Consider the following 18,873-nt stretch of genomic DNA (forward strand, 5'->3'; position numbering starts at 1 on the left):
TGCGTCTCCCACGGCTAGCGGATAGCTTCCTGAAGCCTGGAGAGCAAGAGGGGTCGGTGCGCACCGACCCCCCCTCGCTCTCCAGGCTTCAGCGAAAGCCTGCATTCGCCCCATAGGACGCACACACATTTCCCTTTCATTTTTGGAGGGGGAAAAGTGTGTCCTATAGGGCGAAAAATATGGTATTTATTCCTCCCTCCAATGCACAGCTGCAATTGCGGGCTTACTTTGGGAAGGCAGTACGATGGCTCTGGGAAGCAGCCTTCCACCTTGCTGAGCGGGGGAGGGGGGTTCAGTTCCAAGGATTCCTGTCTTTATGCATCTATACGTGGATGCTCCCCTCTCCGCAACCCTTACATAAGCCAAAAGTTTATTTAATCTGTTATTGATAGGCAGTTTGCCCTTTCCCTTTAATGAATTAAAAAGCATCATGAAAAGTTGCCGTATTTTTTCGCTCCATAAGACGCACCTGACCATAAGACGGACCTATTTTTTAGAGGGGGAATGCAAGAAAAAAAATATTCTTTAAAGGGAGTGCTGAGCAGAGCCAGGCTCTGCTCAGCGCTCCCTTTCACAAGCTGCGCGGAGCGTGTGTGCGGCACTTGCAGGCTTTTCCCCAAGAGCACACCCCACGTAGCTCTTGGGGGCTTTTCTGGGAGGTTGGGGAAGGGACTGAGGGGCTAAGCCAGAAGCTAGAACAGCAAGAGGGAGTGCTGCGCAGTGATCCCTCTTGCTGTTCTGGCTTCTGGGATAGCTGCGCAGCCTGCATTCGCTCCATAAGACACACACACATTTCCCCTTACATTTTAGGAGGGAAAAAGTGTCTTATAGAGCGAAAAATACGGTAAGTTTTGCTAGTATGAATGCTGTTTGAGTTATTCAGACTATTATTCTTGCCAGTGTCTTCTTCGCAAAGTAGTAAGTAGAGTGGTGCTAATATGTCACCTTACTCAGACAGGGTTCTTCTTATCAGGGCCTCTGGTTTGTAGGTAGGCTGCTTCTCTAGCCATAGTTACTAGTAATAGTAACATGCAAGTAAAGTGGCTATAATCAGCACTCCTTAGCCTTGTTTTAATAGAATTTTGTACTCGGGCAATCCCAGTCAAGAAAAACAACTCTGTAATGAGTAAGAAATAGCTTTGGCATAAGTTTTGTTGTTTTCTATATTGATCCTCATTTTGGTACCCAGTACACACAATACACAGATGTAAGAATAAATCTGCCAATACATAGAAGAGAACTAGATACAGTGGGTGGCTAATCAAAATGAACAGTATCCCCAGAACTCAATTAAACAAGCACTATCAAGGGTCTCCTAGAAGCCCATTTCTCACTTGGAAGCCATGCATACTTCAAAACAAACTTCCAAAATGTTGTATTTCGTAAGCCATTTTATAATAGGCTATAAAGATTTCACAACCTGTAGGAGTGCTTAAATGGTCTATATCAGTGCCCATGGAATGGACCATGTATGCACCAGATTGAAGAAACATGAAATCAATAAAAATAAGTTGCAGTCATCTCACTTTGCAGTAGCAATGAAGGCTAGGCAATATCAGGTTTTCAACACCATCTCATTAGCTAACCATCATGATATACCAGTATAGCATGATGTGTGAAATAAGGAGGGGTGGCTGGGCTGTGGAGGGAGGGAGGCTTTTTGTTGCATGATCTCCATGCTCTTTCTTAAAGCTCTGGGTGGTCCTTTCCAGCAGCATGCACAACCAAGGCACCTGGCCTAGGGGGTGGAAAGAACGATCAGCAGAAGGAAGGAAGGATCGCACCACTTGGGCTGATAGTGCTCTTTGCTTCCCAGCAACACATCCTTGATCGCTGTACCTGGGCTGGCAATGCTGGGCTGGCAGCGCTCGGCTGTCCTTCCTAGCAGGAGGAGCGACTAGGAGAAGGAAGGGGCAGGCAGGCAGGCAGGCAGGGCTCTTTCTTAAAGCATCAACACCATGGTTAAGGGGAGGTGCCAAGGCTGACTTCTCAAATTGCTCACAATTATACCACCCCCTGAAATTTTGAATGCTGTTCACAATGTATTGCTGGGTCAAATACAGTGGTACCTCGGGTTACAGACGCTTCAGGTTACAGATTCCACTAACCCAGAAATAGTACCTCGGGTTAAGAACTTTGCTTCAGGATGAGAACAGAAATCATGCGACAGCAGTGGGAGGCCCCATTAGCTAAATTGGTACCTCAGGTTAAGAACAGTTTCAGGTTAAGAACGGACCTCCAGAACAAATCAAGTTCTTAATCCAAGGTACCACTGTATAACGAAACAGTTATCATGGTGTGGTCTTCAGACAGGTTTTGAATGATGTATCATCATATCACACAGGCCTAGCAGTAATAGCTCATTTCTCAGGCCTGAACCTCTCCGATCTATAGATTTTGTAACTAGGGCAATGGAAATCTTTTATAAAAGAATAAATTTCCATCTGTGAATAATGCTTCAGGGCTTTACTTCTAAGTTCGTTTTCTGGTGCTGCCCATCTCTTTTTCCCACACATGGACACATAACATTACTACTACTAGATGAAGTGTTAATGGTTCTTTCTTGCATTTCAAACATTGCCAGTGATATTTTTTGGAAATATTTATTGTATTTATTGGCAAAAATTCTGTACAAAATCGAACAGGGAAAGCAAGTGTGGTGCTAGGGACTGCTTTCATCCACATCCTTGTCTGGATCTGTCTCTGGATCATCATCTTGTTGCTGCTTCTTCCAGAGTTTAGCCATTGCAAGCAGTTTGAGGTTGGGCTGATTGGCAGCATCTTCTGGGAAGATGTAATCATAGTATTCTTCCCAGCCAGCATCAGACTAGAAGGAGAAAACTTAACATAATTAGACACCCAAAACATTATGCCTGCTTGCTTCTTTTATCAGACATAAATTTTCCTGCTCTCACTAGTGTTTCCATGCAATAGTTGATGTTTCATAGACAGTTTAAAATAGCAGCATAATAGCACTTCATGCTGCGGATTAAGAAGCTGCATCTTTGAATGCCCCCCTTTCCAGAAAAAGCTGCCCATAGAAAACTAATGCCGGGGAGAAGCCTAGGCTCCACATGCCATGTGTTTTAGGAAACTTTTAACTTATTACTTGTGTGAATACTTAGGTTTTGGTTTGAGTGGCTTTTAATTTTTATTGCATACCACCTCAAAAGCACTGCTATGAAGCAGTACACAAATTATGGCTGCTATACATGTGTACCTGATAGCAAGTCCTACTGAACAACGGAACTTATGAACAAAATTGAACAGTAAATCAATGAATTGTGTGTGCGCACACACACTTATACACTCCACACAGCCCACACTAGTATAGCTCACACAAACCTTCACTTGATTCTGCTGGTGTATAAATTGCTTCTTGAAAAGCCACCACCAAGCATGTAAAGCCAGGTCTCCAGCTTGTGCTCTTACCCCATCTTCAGCTTGAAGTTTCCTCCTCTTCTTGACTTTCTCTGGCATGAGTTTGTCTACCCTCTCTTTGCTGGATTCGGTTCCAAATTCCTCTTCAAAGTTTCTCCAGGATTCCAGAAGCATAAGCCTCTCCTCTTTTTCCTCACAATTTCTCATTGTTTTATTAGCCTCTTCATATACTTGCCGACACCGTGGTAAGCTGTCATCTTTCCCTGCTGAGAGTTCAAACTGAGCAAAACTGATCCACACCTACAGCAAAAGCAAATAAGTCCATATTAGGGTATATGGCAAATCTTTACACAGGCAAACAGGCTGCCAAAGGGTTTAACACTAATCCACTGTTATATAATGCATATCAGGTGCTCTGCTCTGGAGCTGTATATGTTGCATGCAGCGCTCATAGCAATAAATGAGAGAATATATTATAGAAGGGAGAAAAGGTGCTTTGGATTTTTTATAGTTCTTATTAAAATGGAGCATTGAATTAAATTATTTTATTTTATTTCTAAGTGTATGACTTAGAAGTCAGATTGCTCTCAAAAGCACACACAAAAATAAGAATTTTTTTAAAACTGGGTAAGGAAAGGTGAGGGAGAGAAAGTAGCATCTGAACAGAAGAATTGTCATACATTTTAAATGGAGGAACAAGACATATATGGGATCTGCTAAACAAAGACTGTATTGCCCAGTAGCTTCAGGGGTGATTGTGAGTGGTGTCTGGACAAAGGAATGAAGATGTGGATTATGGAGCAGGTCTCTAATTTAGTCAGTCCCTACACCAGAGGCATTAAAACTTAAAATGATGGATGGCTGAATTCCCTATCCACATTTCCCCTCACTAAACTCCGCATGACAAATGTCATGGATATGACAGGTCGTAGCTCCACCTTGCGGCCAAAGACAGGAAAGGCAGACTGTTTATTGGACCATCACTCCAACTGGAAAAAAATGCAAGCTGTCCCTACACTGTTGGCAACATCTAATAGTGGTACCTCGGTTTATGAACTTAATCCATTCCGGAAGTCCATTTTTAAACCGAAACCGTTCTTAAACTGAGGTGTGCTTTCCCTAATGACGTCTCCTGCCGCCGGTGCGCTTCTACCATTTGGATTCCGTTCTTAGACCAAGGTAAAGTTTGCTAACCGGAACACTACTTCCAGTTTTGCGAAGTTCGTATACCAAATAGTTCGTAAACAGGGCTATTCTTAAACCGAGGCACCACAGTATTTGCTTTTCAATATAGTGGTACCTCGGGTTACATATGCTTCAGGTTACAGACTCTGCTAACCCAGAAATAGTACCTTGGATTAAGAACTTTGCTTCAAGATGAGAACAGAAATTGGGCGGCGGTGGCACAGTGGCAGCAGGAGGCCCCATTAGCTAAAGTGGTGCTTCAGGTTAAGAATAGTTTCAGGTTAAGAACAGACCTCCAGAACAAATTAAGTTCTTAACCCGAGGTACCACTGTATGTAGTAGTAAGTTGGCTTCTTTGCTCTATTGGTTCCAAAGCCCTGAGAGATGGATCAGTTTGGGTGTGATGTGGGCCATGCTGAATGCTGTTTAAGAGCTCGGTAAGTTCTCCTGGCCTATATTGTCCCAGGCCTTAAAATTCTGGAGCAATTTTAAAGGCAACCCTATCAAAATAAACTCATTCATTTTCTAAGCAAACCAGAATTAAATTAACAGTTCTATCAAGGTAGCCTAAATTACAAGCTTGCTGACTTCTCCAGTGGGCTTACTTCAGCTTCAAAAAAACTGCACACAGCCTTTTGTACCAATGAACTACAGTGGAATCTAGTTCTGCCTAACCTTGACGTGCTGCGTTCTCTGAAGCAATCGCCGATAAAGATTTCTTGTGTTCTCATATTCCTCTTGTTCAATTTCAAAGTCTATGTAAGATTTCCAAAGAACCTAGTAGGAAAGCAGACAGGCCAGTTATTAAGGTACAGCAAAGTGAACATTCCCACATCAATAGGTTGTCTGGGCAATCAGCTGCAGCAGAACATTGCACTTTGTATTCAAAATCCAAATCTGTTTATTACTCCCATATTAGCCGAGTTATAATATATTCCCTCCAGAGAAAAATATGTTGCACAGCACAGCAAACCCCAGCACCCTCTTACCTCTGGCATGTCTAATCGTGGCTGGCCAATAGCCAACTCATATATAGCTCTGGCCCTATCAACATCACCAAGAATGGTTTCTAACTCTGCAAACTTGATCCATGATGTGCAGTTTTCAGGGGCAAACTCTAGAAATTTCTCATACAGTTTCCGGCAACGATCAAACTCTCGTAGCTGCAACTCCAGTTCAATGTAGCCTTTAAACAGTTTGTTCTTTGGACATTTACCTATGGATGTTCCCTGTAAAGAGTAGAGTCAGAAATTGCCCAAAGCCTGTTAGAGAAAGAGCACGAGATTCAAACATGCTTTTTTGAGGCACACCCAAAAGTACAGTGAGTGGGCTTCTAAGGTCTGATTCTCACTCCCAGTTTTGACATGCCCTGACAACTACAGCTATCATGGTTAGAATGTTATATTTTGGGCCTGTTCAATATACATTACAAAAGAAGGTCAGACCCACCAGTAAACATGTGCAGGAGGAAGAGAGACAAAACTTCTGGCAAGTGGTCCAATGGCTAATGGTGGTAGAAAGACCCTTCCTTAAATGAAAGTCAATTACCCTGTGGTGCCCATAGTGTTGATCAGGTCCAGGGGGTTCCTTTTCCTTACCAGAACTTGGCTAAAGAAGCAAACTAGGGATGAAGCATTTCTATAGGCTAAATCAATTTGTCGGGAAGGAAGTGGCCTGACCCTCCCCTTTCAATTCAGCTTAGAAACCCCACTGGGTAGATCGGTCCATCCCTGGAGACAAATGCAAATGATCACTGGTAGAAGGTTATCTATGGCATTGGGAAATGCAGTGTTACACTTAACCCTCACTTCAACAGCTAACAACAAAATTCAAAAACTGCCCCTTGATAAAATATGGAAGGATCTTTAGCTGTACCAACTAACCATTTGAATCAGATACTTTCAGTAACTGTATAGCCCCATAATTATAGAATTACAGAGCTGGAGAAATACTGTTGCTTTTATATGAAACAAGATAGCAAGTTTTGTTATCTGTAACTGTTGTTCAATATGCAAAAACAAATCAGTAAACATTTTTCTTTAAAAAATCATGACAAATCATGACAGATCAGCTGATCACCCTCATTGTATCACAAAGGAATTAACTTGGACAATCACTTTATTTTCCTTACCAATGCTCGCCTGGCAAACTGGAGATTCTTCTGTCTTATTTCAAATTGAGCATACAACAGCCATATTTTGGCAAATGTAAACTGAAAAGAGAAATAATATAGATTCTCTGAGAGCAATGCCTCCAATTCAATTAAAATAATGTCTTCTTAAATATGCCAAAGCAGAAAACTTCTCCCAAAGAATGGTTTTTAACAAGCACAAAGCATTTCCCCCGTTAAAGAGTTTTTTTGAAACACATGGAGAGCCATATCTGTGTGTGTTGCTGCAGTGATGGCAGGGGGTAAATTCTGCAGAAAACTGTCCAATGCTTTCTTTTCCATTGAATATTTTGTTTCATAAGTTCAAGAGTAACAATTAATGGATGTCAGTTGCAAATAAATATTAGAAAAGCTTGGCAGTTTCAAAATTCTTAATTAGTTTAATAAATAGAAGTAAATACATTGCCATATAATATCACTCTCTAGGGACATCAGAAAATGTTCCAATTTGCATAGGCAATTTTCCAATTCAAGTTTTCCCAGAGAACTCACGTCATTGTGTAGCTGTCTTTTTTGTCTCTGGCAAGCCTATGTTCACTTACCTTCCTACAAGTCCCAGGGGGCAAAGTGTAACTTGTTTCTGAGAGGATGTGAACAGGTTTAGACTATGGGAGAAATCAACTGCAACCAGCTTTTATTGCTTCAGTGAACCATAGCCAAAACAGGGCCAATATTTCTAGACAGGGGGACTCTTGACAGGGGAGGTGAAAAATGACCTCCACTCACACATGTAGACCCTTATGTACGGACCCCAGGCATACAAGAGAATGTAGTACCTTTTTATGAGGAATGAGTTCAACACAAGCTTGATACACTTGTCTTGTCCGCTCTGGATCCTGAGAAAGAACACATTCTATGTCACATATTCAGAACAAATGCTTCTAAGCAATTATATTCTGAATGCCCCTTAGGAAAATTGTCTATCTTGTTGCCTGTGTTAGTTATACTACTTAAACCTGTACTCCTACTCTAGAAACCTAGACCTGCTTACAGCTCTCCACCATCAGCTTTTCACCCTCTTCACCTTCTCTTCCTGCCGCAAGTTCTCCTCATTCTCCCTTTTACTCTCTAGGGGGTTCAAAATATAGCTGCTATACTACTAATTGCAACTAGATATTGGGCACATATCACACCAGTGGCTCAAAGTGTTTCAGTGTTTTCTGCTCCATTTTGGAGCACAATTCAGATTCCTTTAAAGCCCTATACAACCTGGGGCCCCCTTTTCTCAGGGACCATTTTCTTGTACACCAAACTGCCTATGCATTGAGACTGTTTAACAGGACCCCTGGAAGTAACCAGAGGGTGAAAGTAACGCTAGGTGCTCCTTTCCCCTCTTGCACCGTGGCAGTGGAACTCTTTTCCCAGAGAGGCTCACATGGTGCCCATGCTGTTATCCTTCTGGGCACTGGGTGGAAGCCTTTTTACTTCCAAGGCTTTTAAATAAATGATGCGCATTTTTACCTCTCTTTTAGTTTTTAAATGCTGCTTTTAATCATTGTTCTACTGTTTATGTTGTTCTGATAGTTACTGTTTTTTAACTGACAGCGAGGGGGCAGAATAAATTGAAGGCAGCAAATGGATTTTGCCCACTTGAATGAGTCATCATTTATACATACATACACACACACACACACACACACACACACACACACACAAAATAAAATTAATGATTTATTTAAAATAATTCCATAGGTAAACGCAAGTCACATTTGGTTACTCAGAAAATCAAAGAAATTGAGGAGTTGTACCTTTGCCTCTAGCTCTTCATACAGTGCATAATTGATCCACAGATAGATATACCTCTTCCAGTGCCTCTTTTCTTGAATTGGAGGAACATTGGCAATGGCTCGTTCATAAACTTCACGTACAGCATCAGGATCCGCATCACTTTCCACAAGCCTCAGGTAATCAAACCAGGCATCATAATTATGTGGATTAGCCTTTAAGAGAGAATAGAGAACTTAAATACAAGTTCTTAGTAGTATTCTGGAGATGGCAGTTCAGGGAACTGTCATAAAAGTTTATGCTTCCATTTGTCCCCAGCAGTTGCTGCACTCACTTTCACTTCTTCTTCATACTGGAATCTTCTCTTGCTAACTATAATATCCTCGATTCCTCGTCGGTCCCCAAACTTCTTCTCAAAAATGGTGTAATTTTTGAAGAGCTCTTGAGCTTCATGCTTTGGGATTCTGTCCAGGGCGTATTTATAGATTACTCTCACCCTTTCAAACTGGAAAAAGCAACAGCTTAGAAAGCACGGAGAAATATGCTCTACATGAATGCGTAGTACCACTCTCTGGCACAAGCTTTTCAGTTAAAGGATAGGCAGATGATCTTGGGAAAGAACCCTGGCTGAGACCTTGAAGAATAAACAGTACAGGACTAGATGAACCAACAATCTGACTCCGTGTGCACTGACTCACAACTCAAATCCTAAAGTTCTACAAGGCAAGAGATACAACTATCAGCTTGAGCATATAACAAGGTTCTCATTTTGCTCAAATATATATAAACTAACATTTTTTATAAAACCAAGAAGTCCAATATAAGTTCTATGTTGCACTGTGGTCTAGTTGCTAGAAACCGACAACAACAAAAACAAATAGACCCAAGTCATAATACTTAAGCAATTTCTTTGGAAGTAATGTTCTACTGAAATAATGTTATTTCCATATTAAAATTGTGTGGAACAGTTGAAGGAGCTGGTGATGTTTAGCCTGAGAGGAGAGATGAAAGTTATCTTCAACTATCTCAAGGGCTGTCACATTTTCTCCTGCTCCACAGGGTAGAAGGTGAACCAATGGCTTCAAGTTACAAGAAAGGAGATTCCGACTAAACATCAGGAAAACTTTCTGACAGTAAGAGCTGTTCCGACAGTGGAACAGACTCCCTTGGGAGGTTGTGGACTCTCCTTCCTTGGAGGTTTTTAAGCAGAGGTTGGATGGCTGTCTGTCATGAATACTTTAGCTGAGATTCCTGCATTGCAGGGGGTTGGACTAGATGACCCTTGGGCCTCCTCCAATTCTACAGTTCTATGATTCTATAAATCATGCCCAATATGTAAAATTTTAACTTTCCCCCCCCATTCCCACTTCCTCCCCCAACCCTCAAACTGCCTTGAGATACTGAGAAAGAAAATGAATGAAGATGTTTGGGCTTCACTTGCTCACTAAGGTATTAAATTCTTAAAGAATGTCCACAATTGATAGGTGGACTTTAGCACACACATGCAGACCTGATAAATAGGAACTCTGAAAGCAAGACACCTTCACCTTTTCAGGCAACTGTCAGGCAACTAACAAACCTATACAGAGCAAGCTGAAGAACAAGCACAGATGGATGGGAATCTGGCGGTGGGAAACATTGACTGGGAAAGGAAAGTTTTGCAGTATCAGTCAAAAACATACATTCGATTGCAAAATGCAGGCTATATTTTCTAATAAGCAAAATGTTACCTCTTTCTGGTTCTCTTCAAATTTGGCAAAAGCTACATACAGATGCTCATTCATATGTTCTTCTCCAAAGAATTCCACTGCTCTCTCAAATACTTTCCTTGCATGGGCAAAATAACTATGTTTTTCTTCAAAACGGGCATACTTAATCCAGTTCTTAACATCGGGATGCACAATGACAAGTGGAAGATGTTAAGGAATTCAAAGTATGAAGAATTTCATTTTAACTTCTAACTTTTAAGAATAAAATGCCACAAATATATTATGCAAGGGTAACAAAAGGATAGCGAAGTTTTATATTTCATGGGGAAACAGAATGATTTAGGATACAGATCTAAGATTTTGGGAAACTGGTAAATGCAGCAAGACTCAAATAATTTGTTGTTGTTTTTAAATCTCAATCAAGCTGGCAGAATTAAGGGGCACCTATATCCTATATAACCTCCAATACACTTTTGTGCATGTGGGTCCTGATGTGAAAGCAAATCCCTTCCTTCCAATGTTGCATGCTTTTCACATGTTTAAGCACGTCTCCTGTTATGTTACTCTCAACCCAACAACATTCAAGATAAAAACTGGTTTCTTCAAAGCCTAATTCATACCAGGCAGAATTAGTGAAAGCATTGCGGTCACTGAGCATAACTGAATGCACAACATGTAGTCTCATCCAACAGGGAGCCAAGGTGCACCTATGTCTGCATAGGATCATGCTTTTGGAATGGCGTCTTTTGCTGCTAAGTTTCAGTAGCAGATGAAAAGGTGACACACAGGGCCTAATTGTCTCTGAAGTGATACACTTGTATCTGGCCTCTAAGTATTCAGATGGCAAGAGAATAATCACATGACTGAAGGCTCCTTCAAAGTAAAAACAATATTCCTCAACATAGGAAATTAGCTGTGAGGAAGACAGGTAAGTTAGTACCCTTCTCCTTCAACACCCAAATTCCTATAATTTCTACATTCTGCAGATAACCAGGTTGGAAAGATGCTGCTTTCATTTGGCCTAAAGTCAAAATGTGAACAAAGCAACAGCAGAAAAGTAAAACATTAGGCTGAAATAGAAGCAGCCTCAAAAGGATATATCTCTCATATATAGAGCGTGCTCTGTCCACCTCCTTGTACCTCAGCTCAAAGTTAATGTAAGAATGCCAGGATTGTTCTTCTGGCTGCCATTCCATCCAGCGCTCAAACACCTGGCGGGCTCCAGCAACATTTCCCAGCATCTCTTCCATGTAAGTGTATTTGTACCTTTCCAAATAAAAGCAACGTAAGAAGCTTAACCCAGGCTAATCACTCTTCACACATAAGTCTATGTTCTAGTTAATATCTTTTTTTAAAATCACATATGGTTCTTGAATACAGAGTGCTTGCACATTTGGTATCTAGCACACCCAAGTACAGATTCCTATTTTGGATCCTGGTCATCGCCCAGGGTAAGCAAATAGTTCACCAATAACTATGCAAGATGCAGTGACATCTCTTTTTTCCAGAAAACTACAATCTATAGAATACAATAAATACACTTTCCAATACAGTATTTATTTTTATCAAATACTTTTCAGATGATCAGAAATGGATGCTTTGTCACCCATTTAGAGAGGAAGATATACTCTGGTTTACTGATTTGTCTGCCAAGCAGCAAGCCATACTTCGCTTACCAGAACTGGTTGACTCTTGGTAGAGTAGTAATAGCACGATCCCAGATGTTTCGGGCATGATTAACTTGGCGGTTCTTCATTTCCATCTCGGCATACTTCAGCCAAAGGGTGACATTTCGGTAGTCTACATCTAGAGCACGTTCGTAGATGGAACGAGCCCTGAGTGCAAAACATTGTTGAAATTAATACATGTGTGATTCATATTATAGAGAGCTGGGCACTGTAAGTTGGTGCTTGAAATGCAACTCTTAACAAAGTACCTTTGTACTTCCTTGAGGCTTTCCTCCCATTGTGCGTACTTGATCCAGTTACTGATAACTGTCCGGTTTTTTCTTATATTATCTTCAAAGGTCTAGGGAGAAAAGTAGAGTGTGTAACTGTACTGTGTAACCAAAAGGAGATTGGTAAGGAATTTGACTGTCTGAGTTCTGGTGTGTTTTTTTTAATCATGGAGAAGTATTCAGTCATGTGATTTAGGTCCAGCATACCTTAAGGACTGCCTGATTCCTTATAACCCTGCCTTGATCACTGAGGTCTTCAGGAGTTTGTGATAGTGGGGTCCCATGGCTCAGATGCACAACTATGTATTCAGTATTGTGGGCCCAACTCTGTAGAATTTCTTCCCATTTGAGATCAGACAGGACCCCTCCCTGTCAAACTTTTGGCACCTTTATTTCAGCAGGCATTTAATTTTTTATGGCTTTACCGATTTTATCTTTTTAAGTTTACTGTACACTGCTTAGAGACTAAGGTGTTGAATGATATATGTTGTTGAAAGAATAATGACAAATACTGAAATGCCACTATTAAAGGATAATTTTATCAATCAATCCACAGATAGCAATTCTCAGAAGCAACTATCTTAGAGAACACTACTTTTCTTATATATCATCATGTTCCCCAAAAAACCCAGCAAGTGACAACTGCATATGAAGATGTGTTCTTAATAGCTAGTGAAAGTCTGGAGTAGCTCTTCCACGTGTATAGAACTCCTTCCTCTTGAGCGTCCCTAGAATGAAACCTTTTAGGAAGCGAAGTATTGTATGGTTAGCATCAGGCAACCAGACTTAAGCCACGGAGGGAAAGGGTTTTTTAAGGTTACAGTATGTTTCAACAAGTTATTACACATCAAGAGATTCTGGGATACAAGTTCAAATAAATAAAACCCAAATATTTAGCATTCGATAAGCATGATGTTTACTTGCCTTTCTTTTTCGAAGTTTATAATCATTTAGCTCCTCTTCATCTGTGATCTTCTGTTGAGGTGGGGGGGGAAGAAGCTCAAGTTCTCTTTCTTTAGCTTCTCTTAAAAGTTGCTCTGCTGTGATCTGTACCTCTGCTGGGGCTTTGTTTTTCACCTGGGGGACAAACCATTTCTTGTGATGACATATTTTAGCATTCTATGCATGGAGGTAACAAATGTAATTCCACAAGTGTTCACCATATATATATACACACACACACACACACACACACACACATATATAATATTTTATGTAAAAGTACCAGAAACCTTCTGTAATTCAGGACAACACTGCAACAGATATTCTTAATATTTTATTTTATTCTTAAAAGTTACCTAGAGGGTTTCTTGTGAAACAGAAATATATGTGCAAAGTCATTTTTTAAAAAATCAATAAAGTTCGCTCATGCAGTGTATGTGATGCGATGATAGAAATGTTGGCCATGACAAAATGCAATCTTTCAGGTCAATTTGCCTTTCAAAAATAAAAAATTAAGTCATTCACCAGAAGAGGAATTAACCCTTTCTTTACACTCACACAATCTAAATGATTCTATTTTGTTTGAAGTTTTGGTTGTTCCATTCTTATCAGAACACTTTTTGATTCCAAGATGTAATCTATTTATAGCATTTTTAGTTATTTGGGAATTACACAATGAGTTTTTACAGACATTGTTTTTGCTGTCAGGAGCAATTTCTCATTAAAAAAAAGTATCCTAATAGATAACTGTACATTTTGCATGAATCATGATGATCATTAGGAAAGGTAGAATTAATCAGCATGCCCTCTACCAATGCTCTGCCATTAAGATGGTGGCTGACTGTATGCAGTTTGACACAATGTTGCCAGATAGGGCAGGTGTTGCCTCTGAATTCAACAATAAAAAATAATGTCAATCTATAGTTTTACTGTGGTCACAATAAAATCCTTTTTGGTCCACTTGTTTTGTGCTGCTCAAGGCAGCAAATGGTTGGGTCATCCAAAATTTGCTTAATAAAAGGGTGTTGGCTATACTTTATTTCAACTTCCCTTTCAGGGAGGGTGGCAAGATACAAATGATTCCCATTCGTTTTAACAGTTGTGAAGGAAAAGAAATTTCAGCAAGTGCAGTTTTTCTTGCTTTCTGCACAACAAACTGTACCTTCTAAAGTTTCTTCTTCTCTAAAAAAAGTAAACAAAACTACTTTATACCCCGCATCTAGGTTAAGGTAAAGGTACCCCTGCCCGTACAGGCCAGTCTTGCCAGACTCTAGGGTTGTGCGCCCATCTCACTTAAGAGGCCGGGGGCCAGCGCTGTCCGCAGACACTTCTGGGTCACGTGGCCAGCGTGACAAGCTGCATCTGGCGAGCCAGCACAGCACACGGAACGCCGTTTACCTTCCCGCTGGTAAGCGGACCCTATTTATCTACTTGCACCCGGAGGTGCTTTCGAACTGCTAGGTTGGCAGCCGCTGGGACCAAACAATGGGAGCGCACCCCGCTGTGGGGATTCGAACCGCCGACCATGCGATCAGCAAGTCCTAGGCGCTGAGGTTTTACCCACAGCGCCACCCGTGTCCCAGCCCGCATCTACTCAGAACCAAATCCCACTACGTATAACCAAATGTGCACGGAATTTAAGTCTGGTCCTCAAAAGCAAGCCCCAGTCCAAATGTATTTTTGTGCTTTTATACTGTAAGCCATCCTGTGATGCTTGGATGAAGGGTGGCATATACATTCAATAAACAAAACAAAACCCCTCATTTAGGGTTTCAGTATGGTCAAACCTAGTAGTGTTGCTTTACTTCTGAATAAGCATGCAACTCCATGGGAAAAGGTTGCATTTGTGTGGCTGAGCCAATAGGAGGTATCCCTCCTATTTTGCTGTCCCATTTTGCAAGTGCCAAAAATGAGGGTTGGGCATTTGTACCACCCTCCAGAAGAGTGAAATTAGGGGGCACGAAATTCACTGGCATCAGCAGCAGTATTCTGCTGGTGGTCCTCATCTGGGTTTTGTTTTCCCCCATGATCCTCCCTCTGACCAGACTGATGTCATGATGCAGATCAGTTTCATGAGGGAATCTGGGGTGGGGTTTACAGCTCCCAGGCTTAGTTCTTAATTATCACTGCCTTATACTTGGGGGAACTTTGACCACATCCTCTCCTCTTGATTCAAGCACAAGGTCTGTATGGTGGAAACGCTGCATGTCTACTCCGGTATTTCCTGTAGGGGAATACATGACCCTGGGGGTCCCAGGTGCATGAAATGCCCCATCTTCTTCTGCATCAGGTTGCACCTGCCTTCCTAAGCATCTTTATTGCTACTACTACTGCACTATCATACAACTACAGAGCTGCAAGGTTCCCGGAGGGTCACCTAATCCAACCCCTGCAATGCAGGAATCTCAAGCAAAGCATCCACGGGAGGCCAACCAGTGGGACCCATTATAGATACAGTTAACTGTCTAGAAATTGGTGCCTTTTTTAGAGTTTTATTTCCCACTTCCCTCCTTGTTCCTCGTGCGTTGCATTTTTATTAATTTGCCTGTTTGTTCATTAGAATGTAAGCCTGCGGGTTGGGAATGTCTTGTTTCGATTTCATGTAAACCTTTTGGGCTGACGAGCGGGGTACAAATGCTCTAAGTAAATAAATAACGCGTTTATTTGCACCCCGCCTTCCTCCTCCGGCCGACCAGAGCCCGAAGGAAGGCTCCTGCCTCCCCCTTTGGGGTCCCTGCCATCTCTCTCGGCTTTCACCCGCCGCCGCCTTCCCGCCTGCTTCCTCCCCCCCATTCAGCTTTGCTCGGGAAGTAAAGGCCTCGCGAGGCCCACGGACCCCAGGCCTCACGCGCCCAGGCCGCATCCCGCGCCCCACCTTCGCCACTTTAGGGATCCGCTGCTTCCCGGCCGCCGTAGACGCCATTTCCCCCTCCGTCTCGAGCGGGTCTCCGGCCCCGCCCCCTCCCCTTTGACCTCGTCAGCATCCCAGCATGCCGCGCGCGGCGGGAGGCCCGGCCTCCGCGTCGCCATAGCAACGACCAAGCGCGTCCGAGCCAGTTCGCGAGCGGAGCCCGAGCTCCGGAAGAAAGCGGCGCGGGCGGGCGGCAGCCCCGGCTGGGCAGGTGAGACCCCGGCTGTCCCCCAGCAGAGGCCAGGTGACCCTCAGGGATCCCTTCCAACTCCACACGGCCCTGACTGGAAGCTGCTGCAGCACCTGGTCTGATCCCGCCATTTGGGAGCCCTAAGACCGGCAGCGTGAACAGGGGTCCCGGGCAGGGCTCCTTCATCCCGACGGCGAGGGGTCCGCGCGTGAAATGTTAGGCGGAGGTCTGCGCTTGCAGGGGAGAGAAGCGTGACGGGTTGACACCCGAGGCGAACCCCGAACTTGCTGCGGGGCGGGATTCGCATCAGGAACAAGGGAGGAAAGAAGAGCTGCGTCAAGGTGGCTTCTCTGCGTCCCGCCGAGCAGCAGGTGGAGACCCCTGAGGGGAGGCAGCGTGGGCGAGGCGGGCCTGGGCGGGATCCTGCTGCCCCGGGAGGAGGAGTGGCTGGCCCGGACTAGCATCCAGCGCAGGTGGGGCTGGCGCGGCTAAAGCTGCAAGGAGAGGGCGGAGTCTCTGGTTCCGTGTTTATGTTAGCCGGGAGACTGGCTCTCTCTCTCTCTCTCAGAAGTAACTTGCTCATCTGGGGTCAGAGAGAGAATAGTTCTTGGACTATATTAAGAAGTTAAAGGTAACTGAACAGCATTGCTAGTTGTTGGTTTGTATGTAAGAGCAATGTCTTGGTTTGTATTTATGACGTGTGCTTTTTTGTACCGAGTTTAAAGACAATCTGCAGTAAAACTTTGGAACTTTTTCTTAGTGTGGAGAACTTACTGATTCATACTCTGTCCAGGGTCAAGATCAGAGAACTCACCTCACAATAACTCTACCATCTTTCTCTGTTACGTAAGGTCTGTAGAACAGGCCAAGAACAGCAATGAGGTGTTAAATTCAGTATTGCTTTAGCCTGCAGGTTGGAGATGCTCATGTCTTGTAATGATCTCTACCTAGTAAGCTAGCACATCACTGGGAAAGGTTTATGTGCTTTTTATTGTAATTATTTGTATGTTTTTTAAATATATTTTATATATGTATAGTTTTAATTCTATCAATGTTTAATTGTTTTTAATGATTTTTTCCCTACATTTTTAATGGTTCTTATTTTTATCTGTAAACTACCTTGAGTCCTGTTTTGGAACAAAGGCAGGATATGTATGTATATATGCATAATTAATTAAGGTTTATAATTGTCCTGTCCTTGATGTGCCACTTACAATGTGTAGGGAACTTTTTGTGAGAGAGAGCATTTAACATGACCTCACCCTTGCAGATTGTAGTGACAGAATTGCACTTGTTAGTATAACCTTTCATGTTTTTGACTCCTTTTAACACTCAGTAGTAACAGGGATGTGGGTGGCACTGTGGGTTAAACCACAGAGCCTAGGATTTGCTGATCAGAAGGTTGGCGGTTCGAATCCCCGCGACAGGGTGAGCTCCTGTTACTCGGTCCCAGCTCCTGCCAACCTAGCAGTTCGAAAGCACGTCAAAGTGCAAGTAGATAAATAGGTACCGCTCTGGCAGGAAGGTAAATGGCGTTTCCGTGCGCTGCTCTGGTTCGCCAGAAGCGGCTTAGTCATGCTGGCCACATGACCCGGAAGCTGTACGCCGGCTCCCTCGGCCAATAAAGCGAGATGAGCGCCACAACCCCAGAGTCAGCCACGACTAGACCTAATAATAATAATAATAATAATAATAATAATAATAATTTATTATTTGTACCCCGCCCATCTGGCTGGTGTCCCCAGCCACTCTGGGCGGCTTCCAACAAAGATGAAAGATACACTAAAATGTCACACATTAAAAACTTCCCTGAACAGGGCTGCCTTCAGATGTCTTCTGAATGTCAGGTAGATGTTTATCGCTTTGACATCTGATGGGAGGGCGTTCCACAGGGCGGGCGCCACTACCGAGAAGGCCTTCTGCCTGGTTCCCTGTAACTTGGCCTCTCGCAGTGAGGGAACCGCCAGAAGGCCCTCGAGCTGGACCTCAGTGTCCGGGCAGAACGATGGGGGAGGAGACGCTCCTTCAGATATACTGGACCGAGGCCGTTTAGGGCTTTCAAGGTCAGGGGTCCCCTTTACCTTTACCTTAACACTCAGTAACACTCCAAACATTATCAACTTCCTTCTCTATCCCTGAATGTACTCGAGGCATGCCATTTCTATACACACTTCACTTTGAAATAATCTCCATTCAACACATTTAGGTCTACTCTCCCATCAGTTTGCGCAGACAGCTACTTCAACTGCCATTCCTAGAGTTCTGTAGTGGTGCTAAGGACAGTAGTATAACCTTACAAAACTAGGGATTCTGGAGAAATTTGGTGGGATTCCTCTCCTGTCTATTTCAGGTGAATTCACCTGATCCACACCACCTGGATAACAGACAGATCAGACAAATTCTTCATGGGAAGCTACACACACACACACACACACACACCCTGAAGTTCTATGAGGTGCTCTGAGTGGAATGCTCCCAATACCATTTGTAGCTCTGTTTTCCACTCTTATCACAAGAACCTTGCTTCCTAGCTGCTCCAAGCAGCTATTACCAGGATTATAAAAAATGTAAATGGCAGACTACGTTGTGAAAATGTAAGCAGGGGATGGGGGGATCCAGAGGTTTGTGTGATTTTTTATTGTCACACATTTATGCAGAAATGGGATGGAAGGGAATGAGGGGCAAACCATGCAAAAGGGAAAC

The 18,873-nt window shown here is 42.9% G+C and overlaps 2 protein-coding genes across 7 annotated transcripts in view; one reads left to right on the forward strand and one right to left on the reverse strand.

Annotated features, from left to right (window-relative positions):
• Nucleotides 1–2,587: 2,587 nt before the first annotated feature.
• CRNKL1 (crooked neck pre-mRNA splicing factor 1) lies at nt 2,588–16,046 on the reverse strand. Its single transcript, XM_053394908.1, has 14 exons — nt 15,945–16,046; nt 13,052–13,204; nt 12,107–12,198; nt 11,847–12,005; nt 11,270–11,436; nt 10,192–10,370; nt 8,796–8,966; nt 8,485–8,676; nt 7,513–7,572; nt 6,698–6,778; nt 5,556–5,795; nt 5,242–5,343; nt 3,433–3,681; nt 2,588–2,827 (listed from the first exon to the last, which is right to left on the reverse strand). Exons 1-14 carry the CDS (start codon nt 15,990–15,992, stop codon nt 2,663–2,665), a joined length of 2,058 nt encoding a protein of 685 aa, XP_053250883.1. The 5' UTR covers nt 15,993–16,046; the 3' UTR covers nt 2,588–2,662.
• CFAP61 (cilia and flagella associated protein 61) overlaps nt 16,042–18,873 on the forward strand; it is a 123,458-nt gene continuing 120,626 nt past the window's right edge. For 4 of the 6 annotated variants that reach the window (XM_053394887.1, XM_053394886.1, XM_053394888.1 and 1 more), the window contains exon 1: nt 16,042–16,191. The gene's annotated coding sequence lies outside the window, so the exon portion shown is untranslated. Of the gene's footprint in view, nt 16,192–18,611; nt 18,765–18,873 lie in introns of those variants that run through there. The other 2 variants (XM_053394883.1, XM_053394884.1) reach the window with 2 other exon arrangements.

Source organism: Podarcis raffonei, chromosome 7, assembly GCF_027172205.1.
Source record: "Podarcis raffonei isolate rPodRaf1 chromosome 7, rPodRaf1.pri, whole genome shotgun sequence".
Lineage (NCBI taxonomy): Eukaryota > Metazoa > Chordata > Lepidosauria > Squamata > Lacertidae > Podarcis > Podarcis raffonei.

Bases quoted from the DNA above. Each gene is read 5' to 3' on its own strand.
- CRNKL1 (XM_053394908.1), bottom strand. From the start codon at position 15,992: ATGGCGTCTACGGCGGCCGGGAAGCAGCGGATCCCTAAAGTGGCGAAG. The intron at 5,344-5,555 runs GTAAGAGGGTGC...CTTTCCTACTAG, and splicing joins CACGATTAGACATGCCAGAG to GTTCTTTGGAAATCTTACAT. The intron at 3,682-5,241 runs GTTAGGCAGAAC...CTTTTGCTGTAG, and splicing joins AGAGAACGCAGCACGTCAAG to GTGTGGATCAGTTTTGCTCA.